The following is a 22775-nucleotide window of genomic DNA, read 5'->3' on the forward strand; positions in this document are numbered from 1 at the left end:
AATCTCATCTTCCTGGGGAAGGGCTGGGTAGTGGGGAGGGATACGCTAAGCAGGCCTGAACTGAGATGGGAGCAGGATGAGTCTCACCACCTCTAGAGGCCAGGGCCCGCCCGCCCCTGGCATTGAGAGGACAGTGCAGACTCTGGGGGGTGGGAGATGGGGAGGGAGCTGGAGAGACAACCTGCTAACTCCAAGGGGCAGCAGCAAGGAGGGACTTTGGTTTGAAATGCTTTAGAATCAATTTAAGAACTTTCGAGATTCTTGGCTTTATTTAACAAAAAGAAGCTGGAGCATCTGAGTACCTCAGTTGTCCCGGCTCCCCACCCCGTACACACTCAACTTCTTTCTGCAGGGCCCAGTGGAGCTGGGAGGACCAGCGGGGCTCCTGGTGGGGGAGCCATCTGGTTGCCCTTAGGAGAGAGGTTCCACTGCCGGCCTCCAGGCAACCTTGAAAACTCAGACATGACTTCATCTCCTGGGGCCTCCCAAGCACCTCAAGTCAGAGCACTGGGAGAAAAAAGCCCTGCCAGAGAGGCACCTGGGTTTAGTCACCTCGTCCTCCAGCCACCCCAGGCTAGCCACTCATTTAGTTATCCATCAGTCAGCAAATCTCCCCTAGGGAGCCCCAGATCTTAATCTGTAAAATGGGGATGTTAACTCCAAATCCTGTCCCACACACTGAGTGGGAAGTTCAGTGGAAGAGAATGGAGAAGCAAGGACATTGTTGTCAATGAAAGACATTCCTGACCTGTGGTGTATGGGTCCTGGCAGGATGACCTCCCGATTACCCCTGAGCCTGTTCCAGCCACCACAAGTTCTCAAGCAGCCCTAACCCTCCCGAGACTGAGCAGCCCAGGAAACGCCAGGAAGATCGATTCCAATATAGCAAGCAGCAGGCAGCAGGCTGCAGGCTGGCGGCCCTGGGCCAATCGATACTTTCTGTTCAGTGGTGGGGCCCTGCTGGGGGACCAGGGCAGGTTCTACTGGGAGGAATATGGGGCTGAAGGACCCTGAGCCAGGGAACTCTAGGGTGAGGGAAGCAGAACTGGGGTGTGCTGGGGGAGTTGGTATGGGAATGAAGCCCCCCACCAAGGGATGCAGATTAATGCAGATTAGGGGAGCCACGGAGGTATGGAGGCTGCAGGTCTCCCTTCTCTCCAAAGCCCCTTAACCATCAAGGCCTACTCTGATTCTTTTTTTTTTTTTTTTTTTTGGATTGAACCCAGGGGTACTTAACCACTGAGCCACATCCTCAGTCCTTTTCATGTTCTATTTTGAGACAAATCTCGCTAAGGTGATTAGAGCCTCACTAAATTGCTGAGGCTGGCTTTGAACTTGCAATCCTCCTGCCTCAGCCTCCTTATTGCAGGGATTATAGGCTTATGCCATCATGCCCAGTTTAATTCTTGAATCTTGAATCAGAGTCAAGGGAAGATGCTAGGGACTGGCGAAACTGAACATTACAATGAGGGAAAGCAGAAGGTGGGAAGGGGGAACTCTGTCCTGCTCCGCTCAGCCTGGTAAATCAAGGAAGGTGAAAATGGGGGAGGCCGGGGTGACCAGGAAGCAGTGGGCTCCCCCCAGTGGCCAGCTGAAAATAAAGGCGCAGGTGCTGGAGAAGAGAGCGACAGTTATTTGTTCCGACAATTCCAAATTCCACGTTTATTTATGGGCCTGACTTATTTTTATCCTCCACAGCTTTCTTTTACATGAGATCACTGTAACTCATTATAAAAATTAAGATCGCAACATCTTAGTGACACCATCTCATAAGCCGTTGGACCCATCCCCACCTGGCGTCTTCACCCTGAATGTCACCATCTAGTCTGTCCTCTGGCTGCTGCTGGGCAGCATTCACACATGACATCATCATCAGAGGAAGAGAATGGGGAGAGAGGAGGGTGGGGGAGAAGGCAGAAGGGAGACAAAGGGGGGAAGTTAGAGGGAAGAGCAAAACCCTAAGCCTCGGCAGAGAGAGCGCAAAGGACTCTGGGGGCCATTGGGGCAGGCCTCACCAGGCCCCCAGCTCAGGACCCCGTCTCCCTCTCCCTGGAGAGATCAAGAGACCAGGCAAGGCTGTCACATGTGTGCCTCAGATCCATTGCCTGGGCAGAGGCAGGCTGCAGGCCTGGCAAGAGGAAGAGCAAAAGGCTCTCTGGCGACACCTGCTCGGGAGCCTCCAGGGCCCCCAGGGCCTCCAGTACTAGGCAGGGTGAGGGGAAGTGCTCACAGAAATTGGTAGAAGCATAGAGGGCCTGCCTCTGACCCTGAGCGCCTTGCCACACACACGGGCAAACACCTGCAGCACGAGGCTCCCTCAGTCCCCCCTCTGCAGCCAAAGCAAGAGGAGCCCAAGGTGCCCTGGAGGAGGCCCGAGGCGCTGCCACCATCAATTCTACCTGATGATTCCATCCTGCTGGCACCTAATGCAGCAGGAAGCACACTGTGCCTGGAGGTGAGAGGCCAGAGGACAAAGGTCAGCCAGGGATGGATCTGCCTCCAGCCTGGCCGAGGCCCTGGGAAGCTTGCCCCTGCCCACCCAGCAAAAATCCTGGCCTCTGTCTTGGGGTGCCCGGCTGTTTTCCCTCTGCGCCCGTGCCCCACACCCCACTGTCTGTCTGTGGGTCTTTGGAGCAGAAGCCCATCTGTGTCTGTTTTCTAAAACCAGCTTTTCCGCCCCATACCACAGCAACCAAAGTCATTTTCCGGGCAATTGCCTTTCTGTAAACATTCCTGTGTAATGTCCCCCCAAATTGCTAATGCCCAGCGCCCTGTTGAGTCTCCCTGTCACTCCAGCCAGAGCCACAGAGGCCTGGGCAGGGCTGGGGGGGGGGAGGACGTTGGAGGGAGGGAGGCCACAGGACTGGGTATCAGAAACAGGGGCTCAGCTTGGCTCCAGCCAGGGACCCCCAGGCCTGCACCCAGGGCCTCCCTGTTCCCTGACAACCCAGTAACCCCCGCCCCCACCCCGCTGAGTGTCAGGCCACCTCATGAGAGCCTGTCTGGTGTGGGGGGGAGGACAGAGGAATGACGAAGGGTCTTGGGATGAGCTCCTTGGGGAGGGCCTCTAAGTAACGGAGCTGAAAGCATAGGGGAGGTTAGACGATAAAGGTGACTTCAGGTGACAAGAGTCAGGGGAAGGCAAGGCCAGGCAAGCTGTCATCATTGTGTCCCCACGGAAGGCCAGCGCCCCTCCCCCCAGGTATGAGAGGGAAGACGGAGAGGAGGGAAGAGGCCGCGCAGAGCCTGTTCTCCCAAGATGGGCCCTGCCCACTGTGCGGGCACCGCAGTGGGGAGAGAAGGTGAGCTGGAGGGTATAGAGGGTCCTTGGCTGGTGACATCCCTGGGCCCTGTCCCCATCATCAGCCTGGAGCTCCAGAGTCACTATGGGGAAGAGCTAGGGCAGGCATGTCCAGCTAGGGCACCTGAGGCCAGGGAGGCTGAGCCTTTTAACCTGAGTCACCGCATGGACTCCCTGCCCAGGGCTGAGGGGAGCGGCGGCAGCCTGTGTTCCTGCGCTCTCTTCCATCCCAGGCCCAGGGACCCTGCTGTCCCCAGTTCCAGGGAGCTGGGCATCTGGACAGGTGGGACAGGAAGGGGGACGAGGGAACCCTGGAGGGAGCCAGGAGCAGAGGAGATATGGAGGGGGTGGGGAGGGCAGGACGCCGCCAGCCACAGCTTCGAGCGGACAGAAAAACACAAACCAATTTGCACAGATTTAAAGCCCACCGAAGGCCACTTAGTTGGTAAACGAGTTGGAATCTAATTAAAGGACCTCATCAGGGCTGAGGAAGGAGAGCTCACCTGCCTAGGAGAGGCTGTCAGGGTGGAGCCTGGGCCTCTCTGCTCCCAGCAGAGCTTCTGGAGCCTTCCACAGGGAGGAGCATTTGAGGCTCCCTGGGTGGGGGGCATGGCTGCAGCCACTGCTCCCCCTGCCAGTCTCCCCACCCCAGGACTGTCCTGCCCGCTCCGTCCACTCTCTCAGACTGGGAGCAGTCCCAGGACAGGGACCACAGTTCCCCAGGCTGAGCACACCCATCAGACTTGGGCCTCACCCTGGGCAAAGCCTGCCTCCTCCCTCGGGCCGGGCCCTCCTACGGCCAGCTCAGAGCCCTCCTTTACTTCATTGGATTGGGGGCTCCTCAAGTCAAGGCCTGTGCCTCCTCCCTCCGTCGGGGGCTGTCCCTGATGGCAGAGATGGCATTCTACACAGATTGGGTGGTCCTGAGGATCAGAACAAGAGGGGGAGACCCAGAAACCACCTCTGGAGGGGGGATGGGGTGAGGGAACAGTCAACGATGCCAGGTTGTGCTCTGTAGCCCCCCAAAGCCTTTCCCAACAGGGAAATCAAGACCCAGGCAGCAAAACGGGCCTCGTTACACAGGAGCTGCAGGCAGAGCCAGAGAGGGGACCCAGGTGTCCTGGCTCTTGGGAACAAGGACTTTTCCATTCCACTATGCCACTTCCCAGAAAGCAACTGCCAGGGGAGCCCCTCTCCAGGCCCCAGGCCCCAGGAGGACACAGACTAATAAGCTCGGAGTCACCCGGGCCCAGAGACACAGGCTGGAGGGCCATGCCCAGTAAGGCCCTGGGTACCCAGCCCCGGGGGCCAGTATGCTCAGCACACAGATGCCAGGGTCTCCGCGTGACAACCCGACCACACACTCAGACAAGACCCCCTCTTTCTAAAAGGGCCAACAAGTCAGAATTTCAGAGCTACAAACGCCCCCCTTCTTTATGCTCCTCCCTCCCACACACAGCAGGCAAAGCTGTGGCATTACCAAAAATCACTGAATCTGAGGGTGAGAAAGCTCTGCTCAAACCCAGCTCTGCCACTAACTAGTTACGTGACCTTGAGGAGGTCAGGAACCTCTCTGAGCCTCAATCCTCCCATTTGTTTTAAAAAAAATGTCAATCATGGACAGGTATGCAGGTTGCACACTGCACAGGGCATCCGATCAAGGAGATGAGGGGAGGCTGGTTCCTTCCTGATCTCCCCCTGAGCTTCATTTGCTTTCACTCTGCTGTCAGAGTTGTATCATACCAGGACTGTGGGCTTTTGCATTTTAGCGTCTAATGAAGATTTGGCTAATTGGCTTCCCTGGAAAAAGAGGGGGTGGAGATGTGGAAAGGAGCATGTCACCCTCAGTCTGAAGCCGGAGTTGGAAACGCTGGGAACAGCCCTGGCAGTGCCCACACGGCGCTGTGTTAACAAGCTGACTTCTGCCTGGCGTCTCCACTGCTCACCGCCCAGGGAAGGTGTCCTGTAGGCTCCGCATCTTGGAGAGGCAGCGGGAGGGAGGGAGGGGCCTGTCCTCCCAGCTTGCATGGAGGACACCACAATGCCCTCTCCCCCAAGGGGCTCTCTGGCCCCAGGGGCTGCACCTGGAAGAGCAGGTGTGAGCCAAAGAGCTTCACTTACACCTTGAGAGCTGCACGTCTCCAGGGGGAGAAGCCACATCTGTCACTCCATCTGGGGTGGGGTGGGGTCCACGCTGTGTTCAAGGGCCTCGTAAATATCGGGCAGGGGACCAAGCCTTGCAGACCCCTCAAAGTCCACCTCAAAGAGACCTCATCCTCCATGGGGCTCAGCCCTCCCTGGAAAGCCCTGTCCCTGTCCTGGGAGCCCCGGAGAGCTCCCTCAGCTGCCTGAGCCACAGATGCCTGGGGCTTCTGGGCGCAGTGGCCCGGGCAGCACGTCTGCTGCTCAGCTGCTGTCAGAGCCATGCCCACGGCACGCGCCCACCAACCAAGCCGCCTGCCCTGCATCCTCCATCAACACGCAGAGGGACACACCAGGGCCCAGCCAGGACGGGGATCATCACCCTCCCCCACCGCTCTGAGGCCATCTTAGACTTCAGGTGACAGGAGTCACCTGGGCCAACAGGGCACCTTGTCCAGGCACACACACCAAGTGCACCCAAGTCCCCCAGAGAGGTTGCAGCCCAGCTGGGGCTCCCTCTCGTGTCCAGCTTGGGTGGAGGACAGTGGGGATGTCACGGAGGTGCTTTCCTGGGGCCCTCACCTACTTGGCCAAGTTCGGGCTCCCTTGCTGAAGCGTTTCCATTCTGTCCTGAAACACAGGATGCTCCCAGATGGGCCGCGGGACTTCAAGGCCATCCTGCTTCTGACGGCTGCTTAAGCAATGCCAAAGCCAAAATTCTCCTCTGGGTCCAGGTGCCCCCACCCTGGTTCCTCCTCTATAGCTTCCAGCTGAGGCTGAGGACAGGGCTGCCCCCGTGTCCATCACTCCCCTGTCCTGCCAGCAGCTGAGGGCCAACAGCCAAGTCTGCAGCCCATTATGTACTGTCCCAAGGGACACCAAGGTTAGCATCCTGAGAGGCGTTGGAGGACGGGAGGAGGAGAGCCCCAAGTTCCCAGAAGGCAGGAGAAGGAGGAGGTAAGTCTCCCACCTGGCCACTGGGTCCAGGCAGACCTGGGAATTTGGGCCAGATCAGAAACCAAGGGAAGTTCCCTCTGTTATCTAACCTGAACCCCCCCCCCCCCACATAGTGGCAGATTGGAAGGTGGAGCGCAGGCTGGAAGGCAAGGACTAAACGGTGTGCTCTGCTCTCTGCTGAAGACTGGAGACCCCCAGTGCTCTCAGACTCAGCCACCTCGAGGTTAGGGCCTAACCTGCCCTGGCTCACTGGATGCCAGCAGGGAACTGACACCTCTCCACAAGCCCCAGCCAGGAGTCGCTGGGCTCTCGGCTGCCAGGTGAGGCTGCCCTCCCATTGCACAGAAGAGAAGACTGAGGCTCAGGAAGGGCAGCTTGTCTGAGGCTGGAGCGGGTGAGTGAGCCTGACCTCAACCGTGGTCTTCTTCCCCGACACCCCGTGGCCCGGAGAAAGATGCCGGTTCTGCCCCTGAGTCTGTCTTAGCTATAAGGACAGGACTTCTCACGTCCCTGTCGGTCCCACGTCCTGGGAAGGGACCATCCTGTCCCAGCGACACACAGCCCCTACCCAACCTCTTTAGGGAGATGGGGCTCAATGCTGGGGGAGGGCAGGTGCCCAGCAGCCAGCTCCCTCCTGTGTCTTGGCCTCCAGAGCCCCGACCTTCTACCTGGCTTTGATTGGCAAGTCCCATGTTGTCACCACCCCTCTCTTTGGGTGGCCTTCAGAGCTGCTCCATGGGCCGGACAAGGTCTCAGCAGCCCAGCAGATGACTCCTTCCTGCTTTTTCTACTAAACTGCCTTTCCCAGACCCTCTGCTCCCACACAGTGGCCAGGAACACGTCCAGGGCACGGGTAGCTGCTCCACGGCTCCCAGACCAGCCTTCCCGGCCCTGGCTCCTGCCTCAGGCCTCCCCAGCCTTGGACCTCAGTGTCCAGCTTGATTCTCCTGCCTGAGACGGACGCCTTTCCCCATCACAGCAGCTAAAACTTAGAGTTCCTTGTAGGCTCTTCCATCTGCCACCCCCGCCTCGGCACCTGGGCTTGCTCATGTGACTAGAGGGACCGACTCTCGTCCCCTATGCCCCTCACAGCCCCAGCAAGGCAGAACCAATATCCAGACACCAAAGATGAGTCTGGAAGTCTGAGTGAGTAGCTGCTCTGTCTGTAATTCTCTGGCCAGTGGCCTGAGGCCCTGGATGACCTGTCCAACAGCCAGCCACCTCAGGGACAGGCCCCGCCACCATGAGGATGGAGAAGCCACAACCACATAAGAACTGATGCATATTAACCACACAGTACTTCCTCCTTGCTAACCTACTTCCTTCTCCCCACTGCTACCCTACTGACAGAAGGCCCCGGGCTTGGAAGGAGAAGCTCCCCTCCCCCAGCCGCTTGCCTGCACTGTGCCCCTCGTCTGCGCCCCATGCTTGCGCAGTGGCTAATTCTGGCATCTCATCAGACAGTAATTATGGGGGAATCAGCAGCGCTGTCATCTCTGCAGCTCGGCACCTGTCACCACGCTGTCCCCAGGCTGTTGGTACAGGACCAGAGGCTGAGGAGGAGGGGTGGACTCAGGCGAAGGGCCCCTGCTCCCTTCCTGCCTCCTGGCCCTCACCTCCCAACCTTCCCACCTCGAGGGCAAGCAGTGCACATCAGCTGAGTGGCCCTGGCCACCCAAGGGCTCCCTGTCACCTAGGGAAGACACAGATGTCATGTGTCACATGGACACACACCCATCACCAAACAGCAGGCAGAAGGACAAAGCAAGCCGAGGCTCAAGTCGAAGTCTGCCACCTCCCATGTGTGACCTTGAACATTTGATCTGTTTCCTCAGTGGCAAAACGGGGAAATAATGCACAGGAAATAAGGTCGATCAGGTATCTCCTAGCCCAGTGCCTGGCCATTACGGTCACGTAGTCATTTAACAATCAGAACACATTCACCATGTGCCAGGCAGTGGCGGGGACAAGATCCATGGCCACACTGTGGCCACCTTGGGGCCCAGGCATCTTGTTGGTTTGGGTGGTGTTTTGTTATTGTTGTTGTTTCTTTGGGTTTTAGTGTCTACAAGAAGCACACGTGCACCTCTCCTTGCCACAGTCCCCACTGTTCCCTGTGGTCCTCATCCACTGTCTTGCTCATGTCCTGCCCTCCAAGGCAGTGTGTTTGCTGCCTCCAAGAGCAAAAGTAAACCAGTGGGCAGCTGGAGAGGCTGAGGCACGAGGATTGCAGTTCGAGGCCAACCTCAGCAACTCAACGAGATCTTGTCTCTAAATAAAAAAATAAAAGGGCTGGGGGGGGGGCTGGGACTGAGGCTCAGTGGTAGAGCGCTCACCTAGCATGTGCAAGGCCCTGGGTTCATCCTCGGCACCACATAAAAATAAATAAATAACATAAAGGTATTGTGTCCAACTGCAACTAAAAAGGGGAGGGCCTGGGGAAGTGGCTCAGTGGTTAGCACCCTGGGTTCAATCCCCCATACAAAAAAAAAAAAAAAAAAAGGTAAACTAGCAGGCTGCTTATATATAGAACTGACTGTTCAAGGCAGATCACAGGAAGAGATTAGACAGAGCTCTGGGGCTTCAGAGAGGGGAGACCAGAGGTGATGGGGAAGGTGACTGAGGGCGGGGCAGAAACAGGAGGGGATAAAGGAGGCAGCTGGGTGCCCCCTGCTAAACTCTGCTTCATGATCTCAGATTCCCACATGGCCAGGCACGCGGTAGGTGTGGACTAATTGTTTGCTGAATGACTATGTGAGCAATACGTGGGACGGGCATAGTCCTGGAAGAGGAGCCACAGGGCTAAGGCTAATAAAGCTGCTGAAGCCCGACCTGGTCCAGTAAAGACATCTCAGAAGGAACAGGGTTGGGAGGAGAAGGTGGGCCTGAACCTGAGCCAGCTCTTAGTGGCAGGGACCACAGAGGAACCTCACTTGAAGAAAGAAGTGAGGCAAAAGCATCTTGTATGCAGCATGAGGGACTGGGGCTAGACCTAAGAAAGACTTCTGGGAGGAAGTCAGGATGGAAGGAGAGGGCATAGGGCATGAGCTGCCCTGGAGCCTGGCAGTATCTGTCTGGCCTTAGACTTAGCCCTCTGCGTGGGTGTCTCTGCCTCCTCCCCAGTGAAAGAGTCTACCTCCTGGAGCCCATGGTTCAGCTGTGATGGCGAACCCAGCCCAGGGCCCAGGCGGCGCTCCACATGACTGGGCGTTAGCATTTTCCTGATGATCAGTGACTCTTCCAAAACTCCAAATGACTAAAGGAGCACCCACAGCCCACAGAGGAAGCTCGGGTCTCTTCTGAATGCAGGTCAACAGCGAGGGCCTGAGCCCACGGTCTGTCCAGCGCGGTGGCGTCCTCTGCCCCAGACCACTGCACCCCCACTGGGCACTCCAACAATCCTCCCCCGGATGGTTCCAGAATGCATCCAGATCTCGTTCCACTCTGGGTGGCAAAGCCAAGGCTGGCATTGCTCCACCTTTTTATAGATGCACAACCAGCCTGGAGGGTCCTGGGCTCCCTGTCCTCGAGGTATCCCAGAAGAGCGGGGAGAAGGAGAAGGGGAATGGGCCTCTGCTGGAGGCCCGGCCTCCTCCCAGCTCCCTGCCGCAGCCCACCCCGTAGGCGGAGCCTTTGTGTGGGGAAGGCAGGTGGCCCAGAGTCCGGGAGGGGCGGGGAGGGCTGCTCCGCCCTCTCCCTCTCCCGCGGCGTCCAGGACCGGGGAAGGGAGCGGCGTCCTTGCTCTTTTAGGAAAACGGTAATTTTAATTAAGAGCGCTCTGCAGATTGTCTCAGAGCAAAGTTATTAAAAAGCTATCAAGGCGGCTGCAGCCACCGTAGCAAGGAGGGCGGCCTCCCCAGGCTGTCCTCCCGGGTTGGGGCTGAATCTCAGCTCAGAGCGGCAGAGGGCTGGAGGCTGGGGCCTGAGGACGCTCCAGGCAGGAGGGGGCCGGCAGCTCCCAGATAGTGCCCAGGACACGGACTGGCCACCTGAGCAGGGTGGGGACAGGAAGGGAGCCAGCATCAGGCAGCCCTGCAGCAGGCCGGGTGCCCAGCACTGCTTTCCTTTACTCTTCTCAACAATCCCCCTGTTCCACAGGCAAGAACAATGAGGCTCAGAGAGGGAAAGCGGCTGGTCCGAGGCCACACAGCTGGGAGACGGCGGCGTCAGTGGGGATGTGAATATCACTGACTCACTCTGCTCTGTGCTGTTGATCCCACACGGGCAGTGGGGGCTCTCTCCCCATATCCCTCCCCAGCCTAGGTGCTAGATGCCCTCGGAAGCAGCCTCCGCAGTAGCCTAACAGTGCTGCCTGCAGATGCCAGGGTCGCCAGGCACTTGGAGCCACTTGGAGTCACTGCTTGCTTGGCGGAGTCACAACCAGAGGGACACCGTCAGGTTGGGGGAGACTCTACAGGGACATAAACAAAGGAGCTGCCAGCAGGAGGAGCAGGCACCAATATGGCAACAGTGGACATCCGGTCACCTCCCTCAGGAGGTGACAGGTGCCCTTTAGTCAGCTGAGCCCTGCGTCACCTGTGCTCACCCGGGAAGCACGGTATGAGGACCGTCTCTGTCTTGGTCACCACTGGCCTCTGAGCCCAGGTCAGCCAGAGCCTGGCAAGCCCCCATCAAGGTCGGAGGGCGCCCACCTCCATCTCCATGGAGGCCTCTTGCCTGGATCCCTCTCCCCAGGTGGCCACCCCTCCTGGGAGGACCAGCTAGTGCCTCTAGCCCGATCCCAGCCTGCATTACAAGGAGGCTATGCCGCCCGCACACACATGTACACGCCCACGTGCTGGCGCGCGCGGGCACACTCACATGCACACATAGACACAATTTCTGCCAGGCAAGGCGCCCTCCCCAGAGCTGGGTATCTGCTGTCCCCTCCCCTGGCAAAGGCCTCAGCCCACCAGGGACTAAGGACGCGGGGCTCCCTCCTGCTTACTAACCTGGAGACTTTAAACAGAGGGAACACAGTCCTGGAGGCTTCCCTCCCGCCGCTCGCTGGAGCCCTGGGTGAGGGACAGGAAAGGAGGAGAGTCGTGAATGAGCGCCCAGACAGGCCCCTAGAGCAGCTGGGGAGAACAGGGGCAGGGGCAGGGCTCTCAAAGTGGTAAGGCAGGGCCAGAGGCCCTGGAGGGACTAGGGACAAAGCAAGGCAGAGCCGTAGGAGCTGTCCCTTTGGGGTCACCATGGCCTTGGGGGCAGCAGGATAGAGACTGGGTCTTGGAAGAAGAGCAGGGACTGAGGGGCCGAGACATCAGTGGAAGACAGACAGGAGGACAGACAGCAAGACAACACGGAAGACATGGGGTCCCCAGAATGGGGTTCCCAGGACAGACAGTCCATGAGCCAGGCCTGGTTCTTCTCCCAGAAACAGGGCAGACTTTTCTGGGGTGCCCATGCAAGATCCCAAGTGATAGCACCTTGGAAGGCCCATCTGCCTCCACCATCGAAGGTCACCCCATCCTGGAAAGCCAGTGAGTTCTGGCTTTGGAAGAGCCTGTCAGGGTGGCCCTACTGCCCACCCTCTCTCCAGCCCCAGAGGTCCCCGTCTGCTCCACTCACCCCTAACCCTGAGGAAGTCCCCCTCGGCACACGTGGAGGAGGCAGGCACCACACGCTGACAGGCGCTCACACACTCACACTTCAATGGGCTGGCAGAAAAACACACCTGGCCCAGACCCGCCTGAAGTCTTCCCCTAGCTCCTGCTCCAAGCCCAACCTCCAACCGCCTTCAGGTTGAAGAGTCCCCCCAGTTGTCCATCCTGCCTTTCCCTCACCCTGCAGGAAGTCCTCTCTAAATCTGCTCTGTCTCCATGGGGCTGCAACACCTCTCTACTGCCTTCACCCTGGGCAGGCAGCACTAAGACCTTCCTGCCTGGGGACACTGTGGCCTGGGGACCCACTCCTCACAGCCCTCACTTGGCTGGCTCAGACTTATCCATACGCACATCACGTCTGGCTGCAAGCATTCCCAGAGCCCCCTGCCAATCTCATGGTTCCAATTTTCCCACCGATTACCCAACATGCGGACATCCCAGGGAGAAACAGCTGTCATACCCAGATGTTGGGACATTGACTGGGGAAGAAATCAAGAATGCTCACTGATGTCTCCAGCCCCAGAGGGCTTCCTGGGTGGGGACGGGGTCCAGGCTGGGAGGGGAGAGAAGCAGAGAGACACAGGGGCACAGAGGACCATGGAGACTGCGAGACCTATCTTTCTTCCTTCCTCTCACCAGCCTGAGTGGCAGCCCCAGAGGTCCAGCCCTAGGTGGGCCAAGCTCAAGAGGGTTTCCTCACACAGCCCCTTCCTCTGTGGAGGGTGGTCCCCCATTCAGTCATTCACAGTGATGATGAGGAGGAACACCAGGAAATTACTATTTACTGAATGTTTATAATGGGCCAGCAACTCTGCCTATAATACTTCTTTGAATTCAGGGATGCAGCACTAGGAATAGCCTCGAGTTACAGATGAGGAAACTGAGCCTCACACAGGTGAAGCAACTTGCCCCAAACCACACAGCAAATGAGTACTGGTGCTGGGATCCCAGCCTTGATCTATCTGACTCCAGAGTCTGAGCTCTTGGCCTAGAGCTAACCTGCCTCCCATCAGTCTTTGGCTCTCATTCAGTGCCCTTTGGGAAGTTCTACCCAAAGTCTAATCTCTTTCCATTGCATGCTTCAGCATGAACTATCTCCTAAGGGCAATTAGGTGGAAGAGGAGATTTTCTTCAGTCTCTTTTTACCTCTTCCTAGGAAAGGGAGGCAGATGATTCTAACTGGGGTGGCCAGATGGGCCAAGGGAATGATGAGCTGTCAGGGTCACAGAAGTGGGCCCAGGACTTCCTGAGCTTCATTCATCTTCAGTTGATTTCAGTCTGTCCAGAAACCCTTTTCTGCCCTGCCCTTCCCTCCTCCATCACAGAGGCAGCAGTGGAAAGCCCCTCAAAGGCCCCTTCTTGTTCTGCCAACCAGAAATCCTAGAGCACCCAGGCTGGAGAAGCCAGAACACCTGGAGGTCTACAGAGCGAGGGTCTGTATCAGTCCCAGTAGTGCTCACGTTTCCTCTTAGCCCCAGCTTTCAACTTATAATGCCACTAGGGACAACAATTAGGGACTCCTCAGGCCAACATGGCCACCGGCTGGGGACAGAGTATGGAGGGCCAAGGAGAGGTGGCAGACAGGCCCAGAATGCATCTAAAGGGACGTGTCGGCATGGTCACAACCAGCCAGTTGGGAGTGCCATTCTCCCTCAGGCAGGTATCTGGGGGTGGTGTGCAAAGCAGCCACAGCGCAGCCTACGAAGGGATGGCCTGGCTGGTCTGTCAGGTGCTATTGTTATCAGTGCCAAGGATACCAGCTGCATCTGCAATGATCAGGCACCCAGGGGCATGGAGGGGTCACAGGGCAATTCCCTGTCTCCCTGGCCCCTGACCCCCCCCCACTCAGCACAACACCTCTAGCTGGGGCCTTTCTAAGGGGTCTCTGGGCCAGAGGCCTCTTGGTAGATGGAGTCTGAGGTCCCCGATATGTTCCTGGGTCTGGGATTTCATCATGCTCTGTGGCTGGGATGGAAAGAAGCCAGCATACAGAGATGAGGATGTTTGCAGAGGTGAGAGTAGCAACATGGGGAAAAAATCCAACTCCTTTCCAGTTTTAAGAAACTCCACATGAGATGGACATTATTATCCTAGGTACATGTATGACTGCACATAGAGTGTGACACTACAACAGGTACAATCAGAGAAATGAAAAGTTGTGCTGCAATTGTATAAAATGAATCAAAATGAATTCTGCTGTCATATATACCTAATTAAAATAAATATACTAATTTAAAAAAAAAGAAACTCCAAAAAAAAAAAAAAAAAGAAACTCCATGCCGGGACATGCAGGCAACCAAGCCGGCTGGCTGACTGTACCAAGAACCTGGGTTAGATTGTTGGGGAGCTGAGACACCAGCTGGACCAGCCTAGAGAAGGAAAACATGGACTGGATTCTAGTCTCTAGATGGAATGGAGTGTGGCAAAGCCAGTTCATATAGGAGGAGGAAGACTGTGGGGTTATGGTTCAGGGGACAGTTGAACCCTCTGTCCACTCCCTTACCCGTCCACTAGACTGAAGGACAGATTAGGCAAGGTGAGTCTTCAGAACAGAAGGGGCTGTTATAAGACCCGAGTTGTGCGCACGCGCACACAGGCTCCCCCATATTCTCTTGGCCCAAATCTCCATTTCTCCTGGCTTAGCTAAAGCTGGGGAAAGGTTCTTCCCACACTTTGTGTGGCAAGTCATGTATTATCTCAGGAGAAAGGAGGTGGGTAGACTCTGTGACGACTGGAAGGAGCTTCAAGTCCTTCTGGTCTATCCTTTCTACTTATACCAAGGACAATGGAGACCAGAGGTGGGCAATGAAGTCACCAGTGTCACCCAGCAGCAGGGTAGACAGGCAGCTTGGACACCGGGCCAATGCTAGCTAGTTCTTCACCTCTGCATCCTCTTCCCCAGCAACTCAGGACCCCTCTCCATCAAGGCCCCTATATTCTGCCAGTCACAATAGTAACACCCCTCTGGATGGCCAAAGGTTATCTGGAAGGTCATGCTAATCAGTCTTCTGGCCCTAGACACAACACCAGCCTACCTGAGCGCATAGATCTACCAGTGAAATGAAAATACCACTGAGCTCCCCACCTGAAAGGGGCCTCCCTTTATGGAAACTAGATGGGAAGTTTTTCTTCCTATCTAACCCCGATTCTTCCTGCTGCAGCAAAGGCCTATTTCCTCTCAAGCTGTCCTGTGCAGAGACAGGGGGAGGGAGAGAAGAGCAGATTTCCAGCCTCCAAACCCTTCTGTTTGCCCACTCCCAGCAGAGAGGATGAGGGCAGGGTGTCCCAGGGGGCTGGCCATTAGCCTAGTGCATGTGTGGGGCCTGAAGAGGGGTAGGGGGAGCAGCAGTTCAAGTAGGGGAGAAACAGATCTTCTAGGAATTATTCCTCCACCTCCTCAGCCTCTGTCAAACCCGAAGACTCAGACTTAACGAGGGGGTTTCTCTGGGTTCATGAACACATCATTTATTGAGTATTTATTACGTCAGGCACTGCAATGGGTGTTTTTATGTTATTTCATTTACCCGTCACAAAATTCTATGATCAGAAACTCATTTGTCTCCTGGGACAGTCCTTTCCTAAGATTAGGTCTAACCTTGATCTTTCTTGCTGCATTTCTACTGGTTGTCCTCTTTGGTGGTGGAGGGCATTCTGTTCCTGTCTTCGGAGAGTCTCATCATTATTCGGGTGGTGCCACATTATCTTTTCCAGGCTGCCAACCTTTACTCCAGCCTTGTCCCAGGTGACAGGTGATATGTGGGTGAAAGGGACCAAGGCCAGGACTGAAGGCTGGGATCCAGGGCACTGCCCAATGCCAGATATTGAGCACAAACCAGGTAGCCGCAGAGGAAGCCCTGGGGAAAGTCCCCACAAGATCAGGCGGGGCTGACAGGTAGGAGCCAACCTGGAGCTAGCAGGCTGTCCCTCCCTGGTGATGCCTGCGGCCCTCAGAGGGGCCGGGAACCTGCCTTTGGTACAGTAACTAGGAAGGGCCCAGAGAGGCTGTGAATGGCCTAGTCTTTCTTTCTTTCTTATTTTTCTTTGAATTTTTTTTTTTAGTTGTAGATGAACACAATACCTTCATTTTATTTATTTATTTGTATGTGGTGCTGAGGATGGAACCCAGGGTCTCACACCTGCAAGGTAAGCGCTCTACCCCTGAGCTACAGCCCTAACCTAATCTTTCTTAATGACCATCTCTAAGGTCCATGTTCAGCCCACATACCTGGAGCCCAGGGACCTGGGCAGAGGCACAACCTGGCCAGACTCATCAGGGACTGTGGATGGGAGCTGGAGCAGAGTGGGAGTTCTTGCACCTACGGAAGCTTCTGGCATCTGGAAGGCCAGAGGCATATGACCATGCTTCCCTGTTTGGACTTTTTAGGGCAGGACAGGGATTCCCTCCACCAAAGCCATACCTTGGCCTTAGCTCTAGCAAAGCTGGGATGCAGGGGCCAGCTCCCCTCCCCAGGGAATGCTCAGCCTCAGCTTCCACCCTCCGGGAAACTGGAGCCGAAGAAGCCTGGACCAATGGGCAAGGGGAGTCAGAATGGTGGGTGGGACTCTAGGCCGGTGTGGGTGGTGCTCTCCTTCTTCAAGCAGGCACTATTAATATATGCAAAGCATATGCAAATAACCCAGAAGAGAGACACAACATCGCCCGGAATGTCAGAAGAGACCTTGGAGATCATCCAGCCCACGCCCCCTCATTTCACAGGTGAGGAAAGAGTCCCCGGTGGGAAGGGACTTGCTCAAGGTCACACAGACACTTGGGTACCAAGGACGGATCAAAATTAGGTTTCTTGATCTAGTCTAGGGCTCTTTCTGAGATTGGCCAATAGGTCGAAGGGGACCCAGGGCCTGGAGGGGGCTCAGGCAGGCTTAGCCGAGACCCCTACGGGGGACTGAGTGGAGAGGCCTCTTGGGCCCCTCCTCCCCACCTCTGAGCCTGGAGGCAGACCGGTGGGTGTGTGGGGAACAGTGTACAAGGACAGCAGCGATCCCTGGATCCCTGGGAGGCCAGAGGGTCAGAAACCAGGGGCTGGGGCTCTGGAGAGGGAAGCCTCAGGGTGACTGAAGTATCTGAGGCAGGGGAGGAAGAGCCCAATGTCAAGGCAAGGTGCCCGCTGTGCTGAGGGGAGGGGATGTGCCCTTGCTGCGTACACACACACACACACACACACACTCTCATCCCTAAGTGCACAGCGGCCCCCTTCTGCCTGGACACTGATAACAATAGCACCTGACAGACCAGCCAGGCCATCCCTTCGGAGGCTGCGCTGTGGCTGCTTTGCACACCACCCCCTTGGCTTCACAACCTTCCAGACAGTCCTCGAAAGCAGGAGGGAGAGGGAGGGAAGACAGGTAGTGGGAGAGGGAACAGCCAGAGGGAGGAAGGGGGGACTTGAGAACTGGGAGAAAGGGAGCGCATGAAGGACAGAGCAGGAGAAACCGAGGGGCAGGGAGGGGAGACCAGGCAGAACATGGGGAGTCTGGGTGGCAGGGAGGAGAGAGGAGGGGTGGGGAAAGATGGGGTGGGGCAGAGAGTAGAGGGGGGCAGCAGATCAGAGAAGGATGTCCGGGGACCTGAAGGACAATGCTAGAGCCCAGGTATGGGGTCCAGGAGCCCTGGCAGTGAGTGCCTAGGCTATCTGACAGAATTTGGGGACCAGGCCCCTGCCCCTCTGCCCACTTCCCCAGCTACTCCCTTGGCTGCCAGGAAATCAGTCCTCCCTCCTCTCCGCCTCCTTCCCTCCTTCCCTCCCTGGGGGCCTTCGCAGCCAAATCCAAAGCCTTCATCTCCTCTTTTCAGAGCCTGGAATGAAAGAAGGGGAAGCCAGTGCAGCCCTCAAACCCGCTGACGGCCAGGTTTTTATTATCTTTGCTCGAATGGGCCCTGGGAAGCCAACTAGGGATTCTTCAAAGAGCGTCTGAGTGCCTCATTGAAGCCGGCACCTGCATCAGCCCACCCACGGCAGGCTGCTGGGGTTTGGGGGGCGCAACCTGTCCCCACCCCCCACCAGTGCTAGGAACCAGATCATAGGCTGCCAGCAGCCTCACGCTCTGCACCTTGTGCCCAGGTCAGAAAGCCAGGCTCAGCGGCCAGACCCGGGCCGGCTGGGCATCTAAGGCAGTTTCTGTCCCTCTCTGGGCCTTTCGGACACAAATAAAGGAAGAAAACAGATCTCCTTGCCAGGGCTTGGAGGAGATAAGTGCTTAGGATTCCTCGAAAGAGAAGCTTTTATGGCAAGCCCTGGAGCCTTCTCCTGGTACTTGCCCAGCACCCACAGGCTTCCTCCACTGCCTGGACCCCTCTTGGAAAGACTCCCTCCCAACACAGCTGCCTCTGCCTGTGCCCCAGGCCCACTACTCAGAAGGAAAGACACTATGACCTTTCTTTTCTCTAACCCTAAACACAGTTCCAGCAATTCAGATCCTCAACCCTGTCTTCCTTCTTTCTAACCCAGGTGGGGTGAAGTGGGGGCGCTAAGCAGACCAGGTACATCAAAGAACCCAGCCTTTTCCCCCTCAGCACTTCCAGCGCTGGCAGGGGTTTTGGCAGAGAATAGCAAGGTTGGCACTGGGCAGACAGCAGCGGTGCCACCCCCGCCCCCATCTCTGACCACACCATTGAGATCAATGCCCGCAGCCAAAGAAGGAATCAATGGTTCTAATTAAACCCTCTTTCCAGGGTGGGTCCCTGGCCAGGGAAAGAGAGGAGAGAGAACACCAGAGAGGCCCTGCATTCTGAAAAATATCTTAGACATCTTTGAGAAGCCTGAAGCTCTGCAGAAATCAGGCCATGAAGACCCCAGGCCCTTGCATTAGGCAAGTAGAGCGCTGGGGTGAACCTCTGGGATTGGGGTAAGCCTCCAAAAGGCGTATTCTAGGGACCCCTCCCCTTTCCTTTCCCTGTCTGACACCACAGTTGCTTCTTTCAGAAAGATCTCCAGAGCACAGGTAGCAGGAACCAGAAGGGGGACCCACAGCATCTCCATCGGAGCCCTGAGGGTCATCGCAGAGAATCAGCCACGGCAGAAAAGGCGGAAGGAGCAGGACTTGGGGGGTGCACTGGACAAAGACCCTCTTGTCCCTAGGCAGGGTGGCAGGAAGCCAGGGCAAAGCCTTTGCACTTGCTGCCAATGGTGCCTGGGTGCCAGGCAGTCTGGGTGGGGAGCCGGGGGGATATTATTCTTGGAGCCCCCTCCCCTTATCCCAGAGTCCTCACCCCCATTCCTTGCTTCTACACCAGGCCACCAGCTAGGTCTCTGTCCCAGCATCTCTTGCTTGCCTGAAACTCTCCTTCCTGTGATGCTTTGCCCAGAGTGGCCCCAGCATCAACCATAGCCAGCCAAACCCTGAACACGTACATCATAACTGACCCCACATACACACACATGCACAACCTCGCCAGAAAACACAGCCAGCCCCCCTGCCACCTGTGATGACAGAGCCTTACATTTCACAGTGACAGTCTCTATCAAATGCATCATCAATTTTTTAAGACCAGCCAGCCGGGGAGCAAAGAGAATGAGAGAAACTGAGGCACAGAGTTAGACAGCAAAGCAGTTGGTTCAAGGTCACCCACACCAAGATTCCCAGAGTCCAGAAGGTATTCTAACCCCCCTAGAGTGCTCAACCCCCACCCAAAGGAACATTCAGACCCACAAATCTCAAGTCGGATCAGCTTCCTTCACTCCCCACCCTCATCTGTTTCCTTTTCCCCCAAACAGACAGAAGCTCCTATAGCTTCTTTGAAGAGCTTCAGACAGAAATCTCCAGCTCGAGGACCTCACTTCCCTCAAAGTTGGGGGCTGTAGGACCTCCTGGTCCTACGAGGTCCTGCAAAATTTGAGGAGAGAGGCTGGAAAAGACGGTCCAGGACCCCCTCCTTGCCCACAGCCCTGATCCGGCTCACCTGGCTCCCCTCGGCCCCCAGCGTCCCTTGGTCCAGCCTCCTCCCGGGGAGTGCGGGCACTGCCCTCCGCGGTCCTCTCCCACCAGGCCAGGGCAAAGCGCCGGAGGCACTGCCAGGGCTGCATGGGGAGGCGTGGGGCTGGGGGCGCGTACCAGCAGCCGCACACGCCCCGCCGGGCCCTGCCAGCCTAGCTGCGGAGGCACCCGGCCGGCCCCCTCTGCTGCCACCAGCATCCTGCTGCCCCCACCGACAGGACTAGGAGCTGGCCCGGGAGCTTCTGACGTAGCAGGGGGGTGCGTGGGAGAGAAGGGGGGGGCCACTGCGCGTCTTAGCCCCAGCCCCGCCCTCTGTTCCTGGGCCCACCCCAGTCCCTATCTCTTCATTCACCCTGGATGCCCTCCCCAGCTGGGGGCGCCCTCCCCTGCCCTCTGGCCTCTGCAGGGGGAGGGCTTAAGATCAAATAGCCCCTCCCCCAGCCCCTCCCTCTCGTGGGCCCTCCCAACCCGCCAGTCGAGCAGGGAGCAGGTCCCCAGTTTCTGCAACTGCTGCTGAGGCTCAGAGGTCTCCAGGGCTAGGGCCTCGAGGTGCAGGGAGGTGGGGGGTGGAATACGGGCTTGTATCCTGGCAACACAGCCAACCCCAGAACGCACTCAGCCCCTTTCTTCCCTGGGGGGCTGACGTGAAGGGCCCATTACCACCATCCCCAGCCTGTACCCCATTCTGGGAGCTGGAGCAGGGGAAGGCCTTTGATGCTCCTCACTTCTCCATCCCCATCCCCTCCCCCTGTAGCCTCCTCTGCCTCCACCTCCGATGGACCACTCCCCTCCCCCCACTCTCCTCGCCATCCATCCCCCTTCTTCTTCTCCCACCCCTCCCCCTCCACACATACTCCTCTATATTTCAACCCCCTCAGGCCCCCTCGGGGTACCGCGAAGCCCTCCCGCCCGGTCTCCAGTCTTCCCAATCCCTAACCCCATCTCTGGTCCCAGCACTCTCGCGCCCGGGTCCTTCTCCTAAGGCCGGCGTGCGGCGGTCCCCAGCCCCCCAACACACACCTGCGTCCCGAGCATCCCTCGCCCCGCGGGCCGCCGCCTCCCGGGCCCGGCCGCCGCCCCCGCCCCCGGCCGAGGGGAAAACACACAAAGAAAACAGAAATACCTTCCACTTAAGCATGGAGGCACATTAGGGAGGAGAGAGACAGGGACATGCCTTGGGACGGAGCGTTCCCCATCGGGCGGGGGCGCGGGGGGCGGGGGCCCCGGGCCGGCCTGCCTGGCGCTCGCCCTCTCGCCGCCTCACGGGCTCCTCGCTCGGCCCCAGCCCCGGGGCGCGGTGCCAGGCGGGCGGGCCGGGGGCGCGGGCCCCGCCGGGGTGGACCAGCTGGGAGGGCGCCGGCGGCCGGGCGTGTGGGTGCGCGCGCGCGCGGGCGTGTCACCGAGTGTGCGAGAGCGAGTGTGTGTGTGTGTGTGTGTGTGTGTGTGTGTGAGATCGCGCGCGTGCGGCCGGCGCGGGTGTGTCACTGCGGACGGGAGCGCGCGCGGCGCGGGCACGCGCGTGTGGCCGGATGGTACAAAGGGCCGCCGGGGGCGGCGGGGAGCGGGGGAGGGGAGGGGGCATTGCGCTTTCTCGCGCCCTCCAGCAGCACCGCGGGATCCCGCAGCGCGCGACCGGAGTAGGGTACGGGGCGCGCTCCTGCTCCCCTTCCCACTCCACCTGCTTCCCCCAACCTAAGCAGTCCTCGCGACACGACAGGGACAAATATATTGACCGGGGACTGGCCTTGGAGGAGGCACCTGGGGAAGGGGGACTTCTCAGGGGTACGAGACTCCTGGGATAGAAAAGCACTCGGGTCGGGGCGGGGCGGGGCAGGAAGGCGATGAGAGGCAACGAGACTGGGGGCCACTCTTCAGCCAAGGTGACCTCAGAACGCGGCAGCCGCCCTATGCAGGAAAAGTGGGGACCCCGCTCTGGCTCCAAGGCGCCCCCCTCCACCCCTTGGCACCTCCCCCTAGCCTTAGACAGTGCTCCTCCAGAGGGACCTGGCTCCCTGGCGCCCCCTGCTGGACTGCCTCCTAGCTCCCCCCCCCCCCAATGAAGGTTGCGGCCCCTCCTGCAGGTGCGTGCGGGAACTGCAGCGGTGCGTGCTGAGAGTGAGGGGAATCTATTATTTCTCCTCTACATGGGACCCTAGAGAAGGACGCTCCAACTACTCCACCTTCACACCCTCGCTTAGAGGCGCCATTGCCACCTCCAATGCAATCTGCAGAAAGCCTGCTCCGCCCCATCCGTCCCTGACCCACCATAGTTGGCTTACCTGTTGGCTCAGCGAACTTCAGCTCCGAACCAAACCCGTACTGACCCTTCCTCGTGCTCTGATTGCTCCCTCTCTCACTGCATCCGGTTCTCGGGTGAAACCCTTCTCTCCTAAGCCTCTCTTGGGAAAGGGAAAGTGAGCTGAGCCCCCTGCCCCTTTTATTTATTCCTGGCATTCCTTAAGCCAGCTCAGATGATAAAGAAAGGGACACAATGCATCTCTTTGCTGTAGGACACCAGGCCAACTGGCAGGCAGGCAGAGAACCCAGGAGAGAAGACCCCACCCCAAGTAGCCCAAATGACAAACCGGTTTCCCCACTTCCTGGTCTACCCAGTCACAGCCTTAATCTGGGCTCTCCCACTTTCCTGCCCGCCCCCAGGCCTACCTCTGAGCAAACCACATGCCCAGCTAGGGGCAAGGTCCCAAATACCCCTCAGAGATCAATGTCCAGTTGCAGTAACCCAGGTGGCAGGGCTAGGGCTGGAGGAGGAGGGGGCCTTTCCCAACTCCTGCCAGACAATTCAGGAGGGCAGCCAA

General features: G+C 57.9%; 1 protein-coding gene across 3 annotated transcripts in view; it reads right to left on the bottom strand.

Annotated features, from left to right (window-relative positions):
• SRCIN1 (SRC kinase signaling inhibitor 1) overlaps positions 1-20134 on the bottom strand; it is a 64215-nt gene extending 44081 nt beyond the window's left edge. For 2 of the 3 annotated variants that reach the window (XM_081271248.1, XM_081271249.1), the window contains exons 1-2: positions 19925-20134; positions 11353-11415 (exon numbers count right to left, since the gene is read on the bottom strand). In XM_081271248.1, coding sequence (XP_081127374.1) covers positions 11353-11415; positions 19925-20048 — 187 coding nt within the window. In that variant the 5' untranslated portion in view covers positions 20049-20134. The remainder of the gene's footprint in view (positions 1-11352; positions 11416-19924) is intronic. The other variant, XM_081271250.1, reaches the window with a different exon arrangement.
• Between the last annotated feature and the right edge of the window lie 2641 nt (positions 20135-22775).

This window comes from Spermophilus citellus (genome assembly GCF_964194105.1).
Source record: "Spermophilus citellus genome assembly, chromosome: 17".
NCBI classification, from domain to species: Eukaryota; Metazoa; Chordata; class Mammalia; order Rodentia; family Sciuridae; genus Spermophilus; species Spermophilus citellus.